General features: G+C 44.1%; 1 protein-coding gene across 3 annotated transcripts in view; it reads right to left on the bottom strand.

Annotated features, from left to right (window-relative positions):
• Positions 1-15,702, bottom strand: part of pomt1 (protein-O-mannosyltransferase 1) — an 86,771-nt gene that overhangs the window by 13,176 nt on the left and 57,893 nt on the right. For all 3 annotated transcript variants that reach the window (XM_070863715.1, XM_070863714.1, XM_070863716.1), the window contains exons 14-22: positions 15,473-15,565; positions 14,400-14,520; positions 13,036-13,133; positions 7,629-7,742; positions 6,612-6,738; positions 5,313-5,490; positions 4,825-5,146; positions 3,521-3,682; positions 266-509 (exon numbers count right to left, since the gene is read on the bottom strand). In XM_070863715.1, the coding sequence (XP_070719816.1) occupies positions 4,972-5,146; positions 5,313-5,490; positions 6,612-6,738; positions 7,629-7,742; positions 13,036-13,133; positions 14,400-14,520; positions 15,473-15,565 (906 nt within the window). In that variant the 3' untranslated portion in view covers positions 266-509; positions 3,521-3,682; positions 4,825-4,971. The remainder of the gene's footprint in view (positions 1-265; positions 510-3,520; positions 3,683-4,824; positions 5,147-5,312; positions 5,491-6,611; positions 6,739-7,628; positions 7,743-13,035; positions 13,134-14,399; positions 14,521-15,472; positions 15,566-15,702) is intronic.

Genomic DNA, 15,702 nt, shown 5'->3' with positions numbered 1-15,702 from the left:
ACTTCTTCATTTTAAGTCTCGGTCTTCTCGTACTCTTTTCTTAGGGTCTTGGTTAGACGTTCATCCCCCTTACCTTTTTGTGCCACTTTGCCCTGCCGGTTTAACTCTACCGTGCCCGGTTCCTTTTTGCACCCAAGTAAGTGCGTCCACTTACTGCCCGAGTGACTGTCTTCCCTGACCGCTTTTATCCTATATTTCCATAGTGTGTCCGAACCCAACGAACACCCATTTAGACTCTAGTAAGTATTCAAAAATGACGACTTACCCCCAATGATCTGTCCGCTCAGGTGGTTAGCATGGACGACTACGCCATCCGTTGAAGTAACACTTCAGAGACTGGACCTCGTCTGGGTGAAATGCGCCCGCACTGTCTCAGTTGCTTTTCAACCGAGACCAGCTCTGGTTCTTCTAATGAGTCGAGTCAGGTAGATGTCTTCATTCAACATCGGGTCTTTATTTCTCAAGCATATGCACAGAGAGCCTCTGTCGACGGCTCAAGATGGAGCACTCTGCAGAATACAGAAATGGTTACATTCTTATACCGTTCTTGATCCCTGTCCATGTGCTCCTGGGGACGGTCCCCAGGGCATGGCTCACATTCTTTCTCCTTGATTATATTATAGCTGCGTATCTATCGATAGTCAAAGGTTCTTGGCTTGCTTTTAATCCATTTAGTACATCTAGCTTATTTACCTTGTTTTTTTGAACCTTGTTCTACCTTGTTGATCTCCTGACTCCATATCCTTGAGCCGTTACCTCAGAAATAGCGATAATGGCAGTTTGTTAATTAGATCACTATCCTGTCTGCATTCTGCAACTAGATCAGTATTTCCCTGACAACTTTCTTGATTGAATTTCCATCATGCTATTTTCCTACGACACTTTGTCTATGATCGGTCCCCTTGGAAGATAAGCCACACCCTGAAGTTTCACAGGAATGTGGAACTGGAACCGCTCATTTCAAGGTCTCACTGACTTTGCAAATCGCAACTCGATCCACTTTGACTTCCTGAAGCGACAGAGGACAGAGCTTCCCAGAAGACAGTAAGGGCCAACCAAAGTGCCTTACCCCAGATCAAGTACAACCTTGCGCCTCCATTCCCCCTCCAACCATGTCTCTTCCCCCCACCTCATGTGTCTCACTCTCTCCTTCCCAGCCTCTCTCTCTCTCTCTCCTCTTCCCCGCCCACCCCCCCAGATTCTCTCTCTACTCCCCAGTCTCTCTCTGTCCCCTCCCCCACTCCATACCCCCTCAGCCCCCCGAGAGGGGTCGGTGCGGGGGAGGGGGAGAGAAAGAGTTGGGAGAAGGCCGGGACCTGAGTGGGCGAAGAGAATCGGAGCCTCAGGTCCTGCTTCTCGGCACCACGTGGAGGGAATGATTCATGTCGGGGGGGGGGGGGGGGAAAGACAGGGGACAGACACATGTTTGTCAAAAAAAGTGCAGTACAAATATTTACATTGAATATTTATCCCTCAATCAACATCACTAAAAAACAGATTATCTGGTCATTATCACATGGTCTTGAAAGGCGCTATGGAAATGCAAATCTTTCTTTCTCTTTCACTCTGTTAAATGAAGAACAAGGTGCGTCAGGTTTCACAGTACATACTGGAGAGTGAGGGGGGCAGGTGGGAAAAGCTGCCTGATTGGTAGGAGTCCAATATCGGGGTTCAAGCAGTCCAACTAGGGGGTTCAGGGTCACACAGGAGTATGGATCCATGGCTGCTCATTACTGATGTGTCTGTGCTAGGTGCAGAAAAATTGTAAACTTACTCAGAAGAAAATTCGCTCTACCTAATGCAGAGAGAACATCTCTTCCCTCCCCTGTGGCAGGGAGAGGGAAACTGTACATGGAGCCAGAAGTACATAGTAACTAACATTCTTCATCTGTTCAATAATTACCAGTCGGACAGTACCCGACATCTCTCTTCTTGCTTTGAATCTTTTAAATCCATGCATGGAGCATGCTTTGGCACAGAAGGTAGTTTTGTCTGTTTTAATAGGCAGGACAGCAAGGTGTGCATGGATCAGGGAAAGTCACCTTAGGATGGTGTGGAAACATGTCTGGAATGGCCTTTAGACATGGTTGGGTTCTTTCAGAAGTTCATTTGCAATGTGGTCTCTGAATGGTTTGCAGAACGATGGTTTCCAGTGGAAGGCAATTTCAAAGCAAGTGGACTCGAAATAAAATGGATTCAAGTGGAGACTGTTTCCAGTTCACCTGAATGGGAAATCAGAAGTATGACATGTCGGGATCTGTGAAGATTATCCAACTCAGAAACCCACGGATGCACCAATTGAAAATAGTACATGAATCTTCCTTATCCGAACCCTCGGAACCTGGCCTGTTCTGGATAAGGGATTTTTTCGGACGACGGGTGGTCACGTTTAATTGGATGGTACAGGTACTGAGCAAAGGGATATTGGGGCGGGCTGGCTGGCTTGGGGCTGGGAGTGCGGCAGAGAGATCATGGGCAGGGTAGGGGGAGCGGTGGATTGCGGAGTCAGGCCAGCGATTGCGGAAGTCGGCAGTGAGGAAGGACTTTAACTTGTTCACGTCGGAGTTCTGTGCATGCGCCACCCAGTGGCCGGGAATGGTTTTGGATGGGGGGTGGTTCCAGATAAGGGAGTTCTGGATAAGGGAGGTTTCAACCTGTACAAATTAGATCTGAGTTTTCAAACCTTTTTTTCCCCCTATTTAAATGAGTATGTGCTGTACCAACATCGCCAAGCAGCACGCTAGCACCTCAACTGATGCTCTCATTAGGATAACCATGTCGTTGTTTAAATGCTGTCCTGACTAGCTAATCGTCTGTAAACCTCAGCTTATCCAAAACTCTGCTGTCTGTATCCTATCCCACATCACGTCCCAAATGCCCGTCTTCTCTGATCTACATTGGCACCTGGTCCCCCAATGCCTCAAATTCAAAGTTCTGACCCTTGTGTTTAAATCCCATCATGGTCTCGCCCTCCCTGTTTCTGTACCCTCCTTCACCCCCCCCCCCCCGCCCCTGAACTCCCCGTTCCTCTGACCCTGGACTCATGCCTTTGCGCCATCATCGGTGGCTGTGCCTTCAGCCACACAGGCCGCAAGAGTCTGGAATTCACTCCCTAAACCACTCTCTTCCTCAAAACCCAAGCTTTTGGTCACCTTGTTCTCTTGGCAACCACGACTTTTCAGATTATGCCTCTGTGAAGTGTCTTGCGGACATTGTTCCACGTTAAATGTGCTAAATAAATGCAAATTGTTTTACTGCTCAAGTCACACACAGCACGGACAAATGATCACAAAATAATAATGCAACTTCTAGCATCAAACTGTACAATTTACACTTCTGCACTATAGAAACATCTTTTAGAAGTGCGGTAACCACAATAAAAGTTTGACGAGCCGCATTTCCAAATAATATAGCTTAGAAAAAAAACGATGTTGATTTATGCTTTCACAATTATAATTTACAAATCTGTTTCCATTACTAATAATATAAACAAAGCTTCCTTCCTTCCAAAAGTACCTACATTCTGTAAACTGGAACTTAAAGGCGAGGGGTAAAATTCCTTGCTTTTTTGATCCAACGTAATATTATTTTGCCTCAATGTAGTCAAGTGATTACTTCTAGATTTGCCTCTGGGTGCTACCGAGGGAATACTTTGGAATACTTTGGTCCATCTTGGACTATCCTGCAGATAATAATATAAACATCAGCTTACCTCAGTGTTTCATTTTTAAGAGATGCTCCAGAACTAAATCCAGATTAGTGTGACACTGTCACTTCAATCTTTTCACAGTATATCGATACAAAGCCTCCATAAACTTGCTTCGCTTCAACTGCACTTGGAATAGGTCAGTCCCAATTTATACCGATATTTTATCAACTCAAATTTTACCACAACTGGTCAAATGTGCCTCAAAAGAACAGAACTTTAATAGGTGGTCATAATGATTACAGTACAAATATATGATCTACACACGAACGGACTTATCTGTGACAGCAATAGGTACGACATTTCATGTACGCAATTTGTTTCCTGATTTTAAAGCCATCCGTGTAAACCTCTATTTAGAACAAAGCAAGGGAAGGTTTGAAATTCTCGGTATTAGTTGTAATGGCATGGCAAATGATCACGGCATACCAGAGGGTCAAACTTAGTTCATTAGTCCAGAAAAAAATAGAAAACTCAATAAGTTAATCAACTAATTACAGAAAAGTAGGATAGATTTTTCCACCCCCAGATTTAAAAATAGTGTCCAGCCATCTTGTTCCTCTACACGAGTTTTCAGACCCTTCAATGAATTGGATGAGCCGTGGATTTCTTCGCAACTTCTGCGAGCGTCATGCCACAATCAGCCTAACAGTTGGGCAAGATTGGCAGTAGCAGCGTTTAACTCTCACTGAGTGAATAGCAGCGTTTAACTCTCACTGAGCGAGAGCTCTGCTGTCATAAGGCACTAAAACCGCAGCAACAATAAAGAACTTTCAAAACTGATCACAATTTGGTTAAATTAGAAGTAACCGTAATACTGAAAAAGTCATATGACAATCTGGCTCATACTTTAGTGTTATAACCACTAGGCCACAGTAATATTTATCGGTATTAATTTTTACTTAAAAAGCAGAAGGAGGCACTGTCAGTAGAGGATGTTGCTGTGTGAACAGCTTTAAGCACCATGAGTCACACAGATAGCATCATGTCTTGATATGCTGCACAGCTCTCTCTCTCAATACATTAACTGGCTGTGCAGCATCACATCGATATCAGAAGTCCATTTCACTGCACCTACATAAGTAAATTATTGATAGTCAATAATCCTACTCCCTTACCTTTCTGCCTGATTGCAAAATGAATGTAAATTGATGTCAACCGTAATCCATTAAAGTGCTTGCATTTTAAAGTTAGAGCTCACTCCGATCTTGCAGCCGGTGTGCTGTCCTTTGCCTCAAAGAACAATATCATCCGGTTTTTGTTCGCTACCGTTTACGTATGAGAATGTCCCAGCTGTCTTTCCAGCGCAACGCAGTTAACTCAGATGCTGAAAGAGCAGGGTACCCATAGGTGAGAGGGCTAAAGGTCTGATATACCAAGTAGACGGAGGAAATCCAAGCTAGCACCACGGCACTGAAGGTGTTTCTCGAGACAGAAGACCTGGAAATGGGAACAGAAGTAGTTCAGGCTTTCATAACAGTTAACGCTGGATTAGATCCGTGGCTCTTTGGATGTGAAAACATTAGTAGGTTACTGAAAATGTAACAAGAACTTTGGCTCCAAAGATTAGTAGCTTTCGTTCAATATAAAGTTGCGCCGTACATACCCGAGGATGTGATTGTGAATGTGCTCAAGAACGATGGGCAGAAGGAGAATTTTGAAGGTGAGACCAGGCAGGTAATGATACAGGAAGAGTGTTTTCTCCATCAGGAAGAAAGGCAGATAATTAACAGCCCATCCTCCAATGCAGACAGCTCCTGCCAGAACTAGGTGCTCCCAGGAATCTAACAGAAGAATTGAGACAATAAGAACATTAAATTAGTAACAGCAACAGGGAGACATGAAACACATTATATTGAGTGGGTATTTATGAGACGTCAATACTTTATCAATTGGAACTTCCCCCAATACAAGTAATTCACAACTGCTTTGATGTTTTAATGCCAGAGTGTATACTCTTTGATATATTGAGAGTCAAACATGTATTTAACATGTAGTGTCAGCCAGTGGCTAGCACCCTCGCCTGAGTCAGAAGGTTGTGGGTTCAAGTCCCACTTCAGAGACCTGAGCCCATAAATCTAGGCTGACACTCCAGCGCAGTGCTGAGGGAGCGCTGCACTGTCGGAGGGGCAGTACTGAGGGAGCGCTGCACTGTCGGAGGGGCAGTACTGCACTGTCGGAGGGGCAGTACTGAGGGAGCGCTGCACTGTCGGAGGGGCAGTACTGAGGGAGCGCTGCACTGTCGGAGGGGCAGTACTGAGGGAGCGCTGTACTGTCGGAGGGGCAGTACTGAGGGAGCGCTGCACTGTCGGAGGGGCAGTACTGAGGGAGCACTGCACTGTCGGAGGGGCAGTACTGAGGGAGCGCTGTACTGTCGGAGGGGCAGTACTGAGGGAGCGCTGCACTGTCGGAGGGGCAGTACTGAGGGAGCACTGCACTGTCGGAGGGGCCGTCTTTCGGATGAGGCGTTCAACCGTCTGCTCTCTCAGGTGGACGTAAACGATCTCATGGCACTATTTCGAAGAGCAGCAAGGGGAATTCTTCCCGGCGACCTGGTCAAATATTTATGGCTCAACCAACATCACTAAAACAAATTATCTGGTCTTGATCACATTGCTGTTTGTGGGATCTTGCTGTATGTAAATTGGCTGCTGCGTTTCCTACATTACAACAGTGACTACAGTCCCAAAAGTACTTCATTGGCTGTAAAGTACTTTGGGACATCCTGAGTTAATGAAAGGCTCTCTACAAACACAAGTCTTTCACAGTTGAAAGGCTAGGTGTGTGTATCAATTGCTTTCTGTAGCGGAGAAAACAGCTAAAACTCGTTTCACTTTTAATCTTAAATGTACCTCTTAGAAATAGATACTCTCTCAAAAAAGGTTATCTGAGCAAAAAAAGTTACCTTCTGGGATGGTGTAGATTCTCCTGCGTTGTCTCAGCAGATGCCAGAGGAAAAGCACTGCATAAACAAGAATTCCAACAGTTGCTGACAACCACGTCACAATATTTCCAATCAGCTGTATCTGTGCCTGTGGAATAAGTTTAGGTATTCAAGAGGTAAAGATCCTGTACAAGCTGTTAAATGTAATGAGGCTTTTAATCATAGAAATTTACGGCACAGAAGGAGGCTTTTCAGCCTCGTGCTGGCAAAAAAAAGCTATCCAGCCTCATCCCACTTTCCAGCTCTTGGCTCGTAGCCTTGTAGATACGGCACTTCAAGTGCATATCCAAGTGCCTTAATATCGCTGAAATGACAGTCTACTTTGAATTTAAAAAAAGATTGCTTGATTTGAATTATCTGTTCATTCAAATTGAAAACACTTCCTGTCCTGTTGGATTTAAATTGCTTCTGCCATTTCCTATTGGGGTGCTCCAGATCTCAGCTGAATTATTACGGAAGTTACTGAGTGCAGACAAAAGGCTCTTCTCCATTGGGCGGAGAGAGAGGGGAATACCTAAATACAGGGGCATTCCTATCAGGAATTCCTGATCATTGCCATGCAACAAAGGAGGTGGCTGTTCGCTGGGAAATTGTCACTCCCAGCCACCAGAGTCTGTCTCTCATACCATTTCATGCTAGTTACAGGGTGGCCTTGATCGGAGTGGGTTGTTCATCATCTCAGCCAGGGAATGGTTTGCGATGTGGGCAGGACACCAATTTGTATCCATTTCAGAAGCAAATACTTGTGCTCTTTTTCGCTTTCTAGCTTAAGCCTGGTCTCGATTTATAAGGCAGTCACTTCAATAGATTCAGTCTGCATTGGTCTTTTGCACTAGAATTCAGAAAATTGTGTGTGTCCGAAAACAGAAAGGAAATAAAGTAGGTACATCCCAAAAGGTACAGATGCGAATTGCAAACATTAACCGCACATTTTTAAATAATAGATATAAACATCGTTCAGTTAAATCTGTTCATTACGTTGGTGTTGGGGTGGAGCCAGTAAGCAATATTGGTGTCCATGTTTATCCAGTCCAGAGGGGACGAGCTGTACTTATGTTCAGTCTCTTCACTCTTCAACATCAACATCTTCAGCTGAAGAAAACACAGAAGCAGCTCATATTACATAGAACGCACTGCACAGAAACAGACCATTCGGCACAACAGGTCCGTGCTGGTGTTTATGCTCCACACAAGCCTCCTCCCACCCCTCTTCATCTCACCCCATCAACATAACCTTCTATTCCTTTCTCCCTCATGTGCTTCTCCCTTAAATGTCTCAATGCTATTCGCATCAACCCCTCCCTGTGGGAGCGAGTTCCACATTCTCACCGCTCTCTGGGTGAAGAAGTTTCTCCTGAATTCCCCATGGGATTAATACAACAATGCTGATTTATAATCTTCTCAGTACTTCCTTCGCAATATCAGCAAGTCTTTGAATTCTGCAATATATATAAATCTTTGCCAAGTTTTAAACAAATTGTATTTTCCTCTTTACCTTGTTGCTGCTGCTGCTGGACAGCTAGCCTGCAAGCCTCTGCCAATGACACTGGATAATTGGTCACTGGGAAAGATGCAAGAGCACCCAGGGTGATTCTCCCTCCCATGTTCCCATCTTCCAGTGGGGAGACAGCTGTGCTCACCATGTTACAGGCGTCAGCTGTGCCTCAATGGGTAGCACTCTCACCTCTGAGTCAGAAAGTCGTGGGTTCAGAGACCTGAACACAAAACCTCAACTGACACTCCAGTGCAGTGCTGAGGGAGCACTACACTGTTGGAGATGCTGTCTTTTGGATGAGACATTAAATCGAGGCCCTGTCTGCCCTCTCAGGTGGATGTAAAAGATCCCGCGGCACTATTTCGAAGAGGAGCTGGGAAGTTCTCGCCAGTGTCCTGGTCAATATTTATTCCTCAACCAACATCACTGAAACAGATTATCTGGTCATTATCACATTGCTGTTTGTGGGAGCTTGCTGTGCGCAAATTGGTTGCCGCGTCCACAACAGTGTACTTCAAAAGCGCTCTGGGACCTCCAGAGGTTGTGAAACGTGCTATAAAAATGCAAGTCTTTATTTCTTTTTCTTCCTTACTGTGATGGCAAGACTGGATTACAAACTCATGGAGGGAATCAGGTAAAAGAACTGGTGTCTTAGCATATTATGATGCAGGATATTACGAGTTCCAACTCTCCACTTCTCCTGTACATTATGTTGGGGTTATTGTGTACATGTAATTAACAAAATAAACTCTACACTTCATAGCCCATATTCATACCACTTTTACACAAGGGAGGACGAAGGATAAATAGTTCACAGCAGGAAGATGAAACAACGGCCCAGAATTTGCGGTCAGCGGTGAAGCGACGGCGATCGCCGCTGACCTCGAAGAAAGTTGCCCACAGAGATCTCGTGATCTCCGTGTCAAGAACTTTAGCTTCCTCGACGTGTAATTGATTGTAGCACTGTGTAAAGGGGATTCCTACCGTAGAGCAGCTGTGATGTCATCAAGTTGTCTAAGCAGCCAATCACACTGAAGAATTCTCATAGGCAGCAAACCAGGAAATTTAAAAAAATGATTATCTGCACTTTTTAAAAATGTTGGGAGAGTGAAATAAAGCTTGGGACATACACTTGAGGTGAAGGTAGAAGCTGAAATATTGAAAACACACTTTAAAATGTAATTTTTTAAAAATCGCAATTTTTATCGCAACTGGAGAAATTTGACATTCCACAAATATAAAATCAGTTTTCAGGGCCAGAACGATTGTTTAGCAGTCAATATGCTGTTAAAACCTCAGTTACACCTATTCCAACAAGGCGTAACATTTAATGGGGACTATAACAGTGATATTAGCGCAGAGAAGCTTAAGTTTTTGTCAGTGCCACTGATTTCATTGGTTACTGGCTATGGGATGGGCGGGGTCCACAGCGCAGCCAGTGTCGGAGCAGTGAATGACTGACCATAACATTAGGATTTCCGCGTTTAGCTGTGCATGTGCTAAATCCTGAAGTTGCGGTCCATTTCAGGGGTCAATGACGGTGAACGCTGACAGGTCACCGTCATTACATACCGCAAAATCTGGGTCATTCTTCCTTATGCTCAACTTTTTATTCAAGAAAATAAAAATACCAGAGCAGCCTGGTTTGCTCCTAGAATGCAGATAACATTTTTTGTGCACATACCCTTCAGTAAATTGCTCACGCTTTTCAAGCCTGAATGCACGAATCCATGCTTCACTGATTTTTTACATGTTTTTCAATTAACGAAAGCCCAGGAATAAATTGAGGCTTCCAGTTAGACTTCCAACCTCGGAAGCTGCAGCATTTGCACCCCAAGGTGGCACAGTACAGAAGGCAGAGTTTGAACTCTGGAATGTTGGCATTTTGCGCCTGCTTCCACTTCCCTCTCACCTCTGATGCATCCAGGCCTCATACTCCCCTAAAAGCTCCCTCCCAAAATGTTTCCAAGTCTCCCACCTGATCGGTGTGGCAGTGTATTAAATATGAATGCTATCTCCTGATCATGGTCTCACATAGAGAGGAAGATACATACAGCAAATGTTGCAAGTATATCTATTCTTCACAATCTGAAATCAGCCTATTACCTAGAGTGGGAATAGACCAATTGCAGAGCGGGAGAGAAGCTGGAATCTAGCCCTGTCCCCCAGTGATCCCAGTTTTCTCTCTCAGTGTAAGAGGGAGTGTAGAGGTAACAGTAATATCTATGCCCATATTGTGCTGAAAGGAGGATTAGGAGCCATACTGGGAGGGTCGTGTTTGGGTCAGGGGATAATTCAGAAGCACAAGTATAAAGGTCATTTTTTACAAAAATTTTAAAGTCTCTCAAGACCACCACCGAGATGCTTGAACATCAAGCGCTCATTACTGCTGAACTCTTCTCAATAGGTATAGGATAGAATGTTGAAATCTCCATTGGACAACTTATGTTTAAATCTGCCACAACTAGCATTTTAAAAAACTTGGTTATTCTCAGTGGATGGTTATCGGCTTTTGTAATGGTGAAATGATCCACCTCTTAACTTACACCATGTCCCGCTCACCCATCACCCACTGTGCTCGCTGACCTACATTGGCTCCCGGCTAAGCAACGCCTCGATTTCAAAATTCTCATCCTTGATTACAAATCCCTCCATGTCCTCACCCCTCCCTATCTCTGTAATCTCCTTCAGCCTCACAAACCGCCCCCCCCTCCCCCTCAAATGTCTGCGCTCCTCAAATTCGGCCCTTGAGATCCCTGATTATAATTGCTCAACCATTGGCAGCCATGCCTTCAGCTGCCTGGGCCCCAAGCTCTGGAACTCCCTCCCTAAACCTCTCCCGCCTCTCTTTCCTCCTTTAAGACACTCCTTAAAACCTACCTCTTTGAGCAAGCTTTTGATCATCTGCTGTAATTTCTTATGTGGCTCGGTGTTAAATGTATTTGTTTTGTCTTAAAACACTCCTGTGAAGTGCACTGTGATGTTTTACTACGTTAAAGGTGCTATATAAACACAAGTTGTTATTGTCAAGTTCGGGAGGTTTGATTTAGAAGGGAACATGAGAAGAAAATATCAGAGAGACCGGTAACAGATCCCATTGGCTGGTACTTGGCAGATTTGGCGACACACAGAAATCCATGGCTTTGACCAGCCTGATATGCTATTTGAAATAGGCGATGTAAGGGTTGAGAAAGAGTATAAAAACATTACAACTATGCCAACTACGACTTACATTTATATAGCACCTTGAACATAGAAAAATGTCCCCTTCACAGAAGCATAATTAAAAATTGGAAGCAGAGCCAAAGGAGATGTTAGAATGGCTGTTCAAAAGCTCAGGCACATAGGAATTGCTGGACAAAAAAGACCACCTAGTTCACCTTCCACCATCCTGCCAGTCGGATGATCCAATGATAATGGAGTTGTCGACTAATCACAGCAATCGATCTCTATCAATTGGTCTGCTGCAGACCCAGACACGAGGCGAGGAAAACCCCCAGTGGGGGAGCGCTTTGGTAACCACAGGTCCAAAGTCCCCTGGTCCACCCGAGCACGCTACACTTACCGCACCGCCCACGCCTCAAATTACTCACATACTGTACCCAAAAATGTTATTTTGTTTTGGGCCAGGGATACTAATACCTCAGAAGCATGGTCAAAGAGGTGGGTTAATTTTAAGGATGGTCTTAAAGAAGGAGCAGAGGGAGGGAATTACAGGGTGTCGAACCAACGGCACAGCAGTCAATAATGGAGTAAAAGGAGCGGGGATGAGCAAGAAGCCAGAATCAGAGGGATGGCGATTTCGGGGAGGAATTGTACAGTAAAATTACAACAAAAATGTTATGACGATATCCTAGTGCAAATTGAATTTCCAAAGAGCCCAAGTGCAAAGACCAACCTCAACTATTACAACTTGGGTCACCTAAAACGGGGAAACTTTGGTGGTTTTAAATCAGATTTCCTGAGAGGCAAAAATTGACACGAGCTGTGAGTGAACCCAACAAAAGTAGATCTAATGTTCGTCAAGTATAGACGTCCTCTGGCTATATGATGAAACTGAGTGGGAATGGCAGGATAGGAATAGAAAATTAATTGCAGAGAACAGAAAACTCTAAGATCCACATGAACAATGGAAATACTGGTTACATTTGCTAAGCTAATTGTATCTGGAAAGAGGTATCACCAAAGTTGACCATCTACTTATTAAAAGAGTTAAAAGAAAGACTTGCATTTATACAGCACTTTTCACAACCACCAGATGTCTCAAAGTGTGTTACAGCCAATTATGTATTTTTTGAAGTGTAGTCACTGTTGTAATCTAGGAAACGCAGCAGCCAATTTGTGCACAGCAAGCTCCTACAAATAGCAATATGATACTGGTCGGATAATCTGCTTTTGTTATGTTCAGTTAATTGTACTTAATCAGCTGTTAGCCTTGGACCAGTACCCTCGTCTCTGAGTAAGAAGCTTGTGGGCTCAACTCCCCACCCTAGAGACTTGAGCACTTAATCTAGGCTGACACTTGTGCGCAGTACTGAGCGAGTGCTACACTATTGGAAATGCCGTCTTTCAGATGAGACGTCAAACCGAGGCTCCGTCTGCCCCCTCAGGTGAACGTGAATTATCCCACAGCATTATTCAAAGAGGAGCAGGGGTGTTCTCCCCAGTGTTCTGGCCAACATTTATCCCTTAACCAACATCACCAAAACAGATTATCTGGCTATTATCTCATTTGCTATGCGAAAAACGGCTGTCACATTCGTTACCACACTTCAAAAGAACTTTATTGGAACGTCTTGAGGTTGTGAAAGGCACTAAATGTCTTGCTTTATTATGTGTTCTGCCTGCTATATAACAAAGTGAAGTCCATAATATTGATGGTTCCCTTACTTGTAATTCCAGGAATTTGGCCATAAAGCTGATGTTCTTGCTGACATCCATCCGTGCTGGAGTTTGAAGCTCCAGTTCTCGGTCCTTCTGTTCCTCACCTGGGAGTGAACGTGGAACAAAAGGCATCATTTATAAAAAGCAAGGCATCATTCTGAAATGTAAAAGGACCTTATGGAAATGCCTGAAAGTTTGAGGGGATTTATCCCCTTGAATTTCAAAGCTCATATTCACATATAATACAGGGTCAATTACAGTATTCCATTTTTATCACTCTCGTTGATTAATATTTTAGAAAATAATAGTTGGTCATGATTACAAGGTAATATTCAGATCAAGGATCTCAAATATCATTACAATCTGGAACAGCAAGGCAAGAACTACTTTTGATTGTTTTGCCTTTTAATTCATTTTTCAAAAGTTTGAAGGCAAGACTTTTCTGTAGAGCCATTGTACATTTCAATAGAATGGTGTTTGCAGAAAAATATATTTTGAATGTTTGGTCAGTGCATACATAGTGAATAATGTGTGTTTATCGAAGCCACTGATTTGCTTCGTAGGGCAATGATGGCGAGGGAGAAAGCAGGACCAGAATAGACCCTTTTACATTGAACAATAGTCCTGCCATTCAGGGGAGGGCTAGTGCTGTTTGCCTGGCTTCAGGTGTGACTTATTTCCCTCTGCTGTCCTTCTGGGAAATGGTTTGGGTGTTTGGGGATTTAAGTAGAGGGAGCAGGGGTTGTGTTATATGTGTCTCCCAATAGAGCTACAATATACTGTGGACAAGCAGCATTTTTACACTCAAAATTCATCTTGCCTACATCCGCCCAACTTTCTGAAGAAGTTATGGAAACACACAGCATAAAAATCTGCCTCACTTCAACAAATACTTGGATTTATATAGCTTAACTTAGTAAAACGTCTCGAGGCATTCGCAGGAGCATTATTAAATGCTCAAAATTGTCTCAATGTTAGTTCAGTCAGCTCGCAAAGGCCCGGGAACTCTGCACAGAAAGCTTGGTCAAAGAGGAGGTTTTTAAGGAGCATCTTAAAAGGTGAGGCAGAGATGTGGGGAGGTTTAGGGAGGGAATTCTAGAGCTTAGGGACGAGGCAACTGAAGGCACGGCTGCCAATGGTGGAGCGATGAAAATCGGAGGTGTGCCAAGAGGCCAGAATTGGAGGAGCGCAGAGATCTGGGAGGGTTGGAGGGATTACAGAGATAGGGAGGAGCGAGGAGCGAGGTCATGGAGGGATTTGAAAACAAGGATGACAATTTTAAAATCCCTTTCCCTGCAAGCTCAGATACTTTTAGATTCCCTTTTATGTCAACTTCAGCTCGATTTTCAATAGTCAACAAAGAGCCTTACTTTTTCCGTATCGGTGCTCCTCGACATTCCATGCCATGTTCTGGTGATAAATCGTAGAGCTTTTATCTCCAACAATCTCTAATTGGCGATACCCCCAATCTGGCAAAGCAGTACCACTTAGCTTTAAGGGAAAATCACAATAAAACATCATAGTACTGAGATGTTCGCAAAGTGGAGAACAGCTTAAAATGGCACTGACCATGCAAACTTCAATCATGTTTTCTCAGAAGCTGAAAGGGACAGACAAATAAAGGAAGAGTCTTCCCAAAAGTAACATTCGCGCAAGTGCCAGGCAATGACCATCTCCAAAAGAGAAAGTCTAACCACCTCTCCATGACATTCAATGGCATTACCATCGTCAACTCCCCCACCATCAACATCCTGTGGGGGAGGTGGGGGGAGGAGAGGGGCCACCATTGACCAGAAACTTAACTGGATCAGCTACATAAATACTGTGGCTACAAGAGCAGGTTAGAGGCTGGGTATTCTGCAGCGAGTGTCCAAGTTTTACTTAAAGAAGGAATACTCCAAAAAAGGGCATGTGTGTCCCGGAATCTGTGGTCCAGATGACGACGAACTGGCAGCGTTCGCTGTCATTCTGCCTTTGAAACGGACTGCACTTTTGGCCTGTGTTAAGTGAAGATAAGCTTGTTCTCAAACAAATGACAAAAGGGTCCAGATCACTGTTCCCTGTAAACTGAGCTTTGTCCTGCGTGGCCTATTTCTTTTAAAGTGCGGTATTTACAATGTAAAAGCCAGCGAGCAGCCTGCACGGGACTACTTTGTGCCCACACACTTTAAGGGCAACATTGGTCCAGATATACTAATTCTTTACACGACTGTGTAAGAGCTAAGAATGTGCAGTGCCCTCCAGACATTCAAACTCCTGGGAGGATAGTACACTCAAGCTGCAACCAGTAAGTTATAGAGCTCTTGTTAAACATATACTTGTGTGTGGATCCTGTGAATGTGGTTTGTAGTGGTGGTATGATAACAGTACGTGCACTTTAAAAGCTGAAAAAGACATGGACTATCAAGGCCACTAACAGCCTGTGCGTATCCTACAAATGTACCTTTAACACTGCAGATGTGTTCACATGTAAAAACTTCACTTCCGATAAGATCGTTTTCCACACTTCATTCTCAGTTTCACGATTGGCAATTTCCTGAAACAAAAAAAAACATGGAATTACAAATGTCATGGGAATCAGAGGTGAATAAACTCCAGTCTTTGGGATGGGGGGGGGGGGGCGCATTCCAGACGCAATGTGACCTCATCTCCATTTCTTTATCCCCATCTGTG

This window comes from Pristiophorus japonicus, chromosome 20 (genome assembly GCF_044704955.1).
Source record: "Pristiophorus japonicus isolate sPriJap1 chromosome 20, sPriJap1.hap1, whole genome shotgun sequence".
Lineage (NCBI taxonomy): Eukaryota > Metazoa > Chordata > Chondrichthyes > Pristiophoridae > Pristiophorus > Pristiophorus japonicus.
Note: the sequence above shows the minus strand (reverse complement) of the source record. Positions and strands in the feature narration are given on the sequence as shown.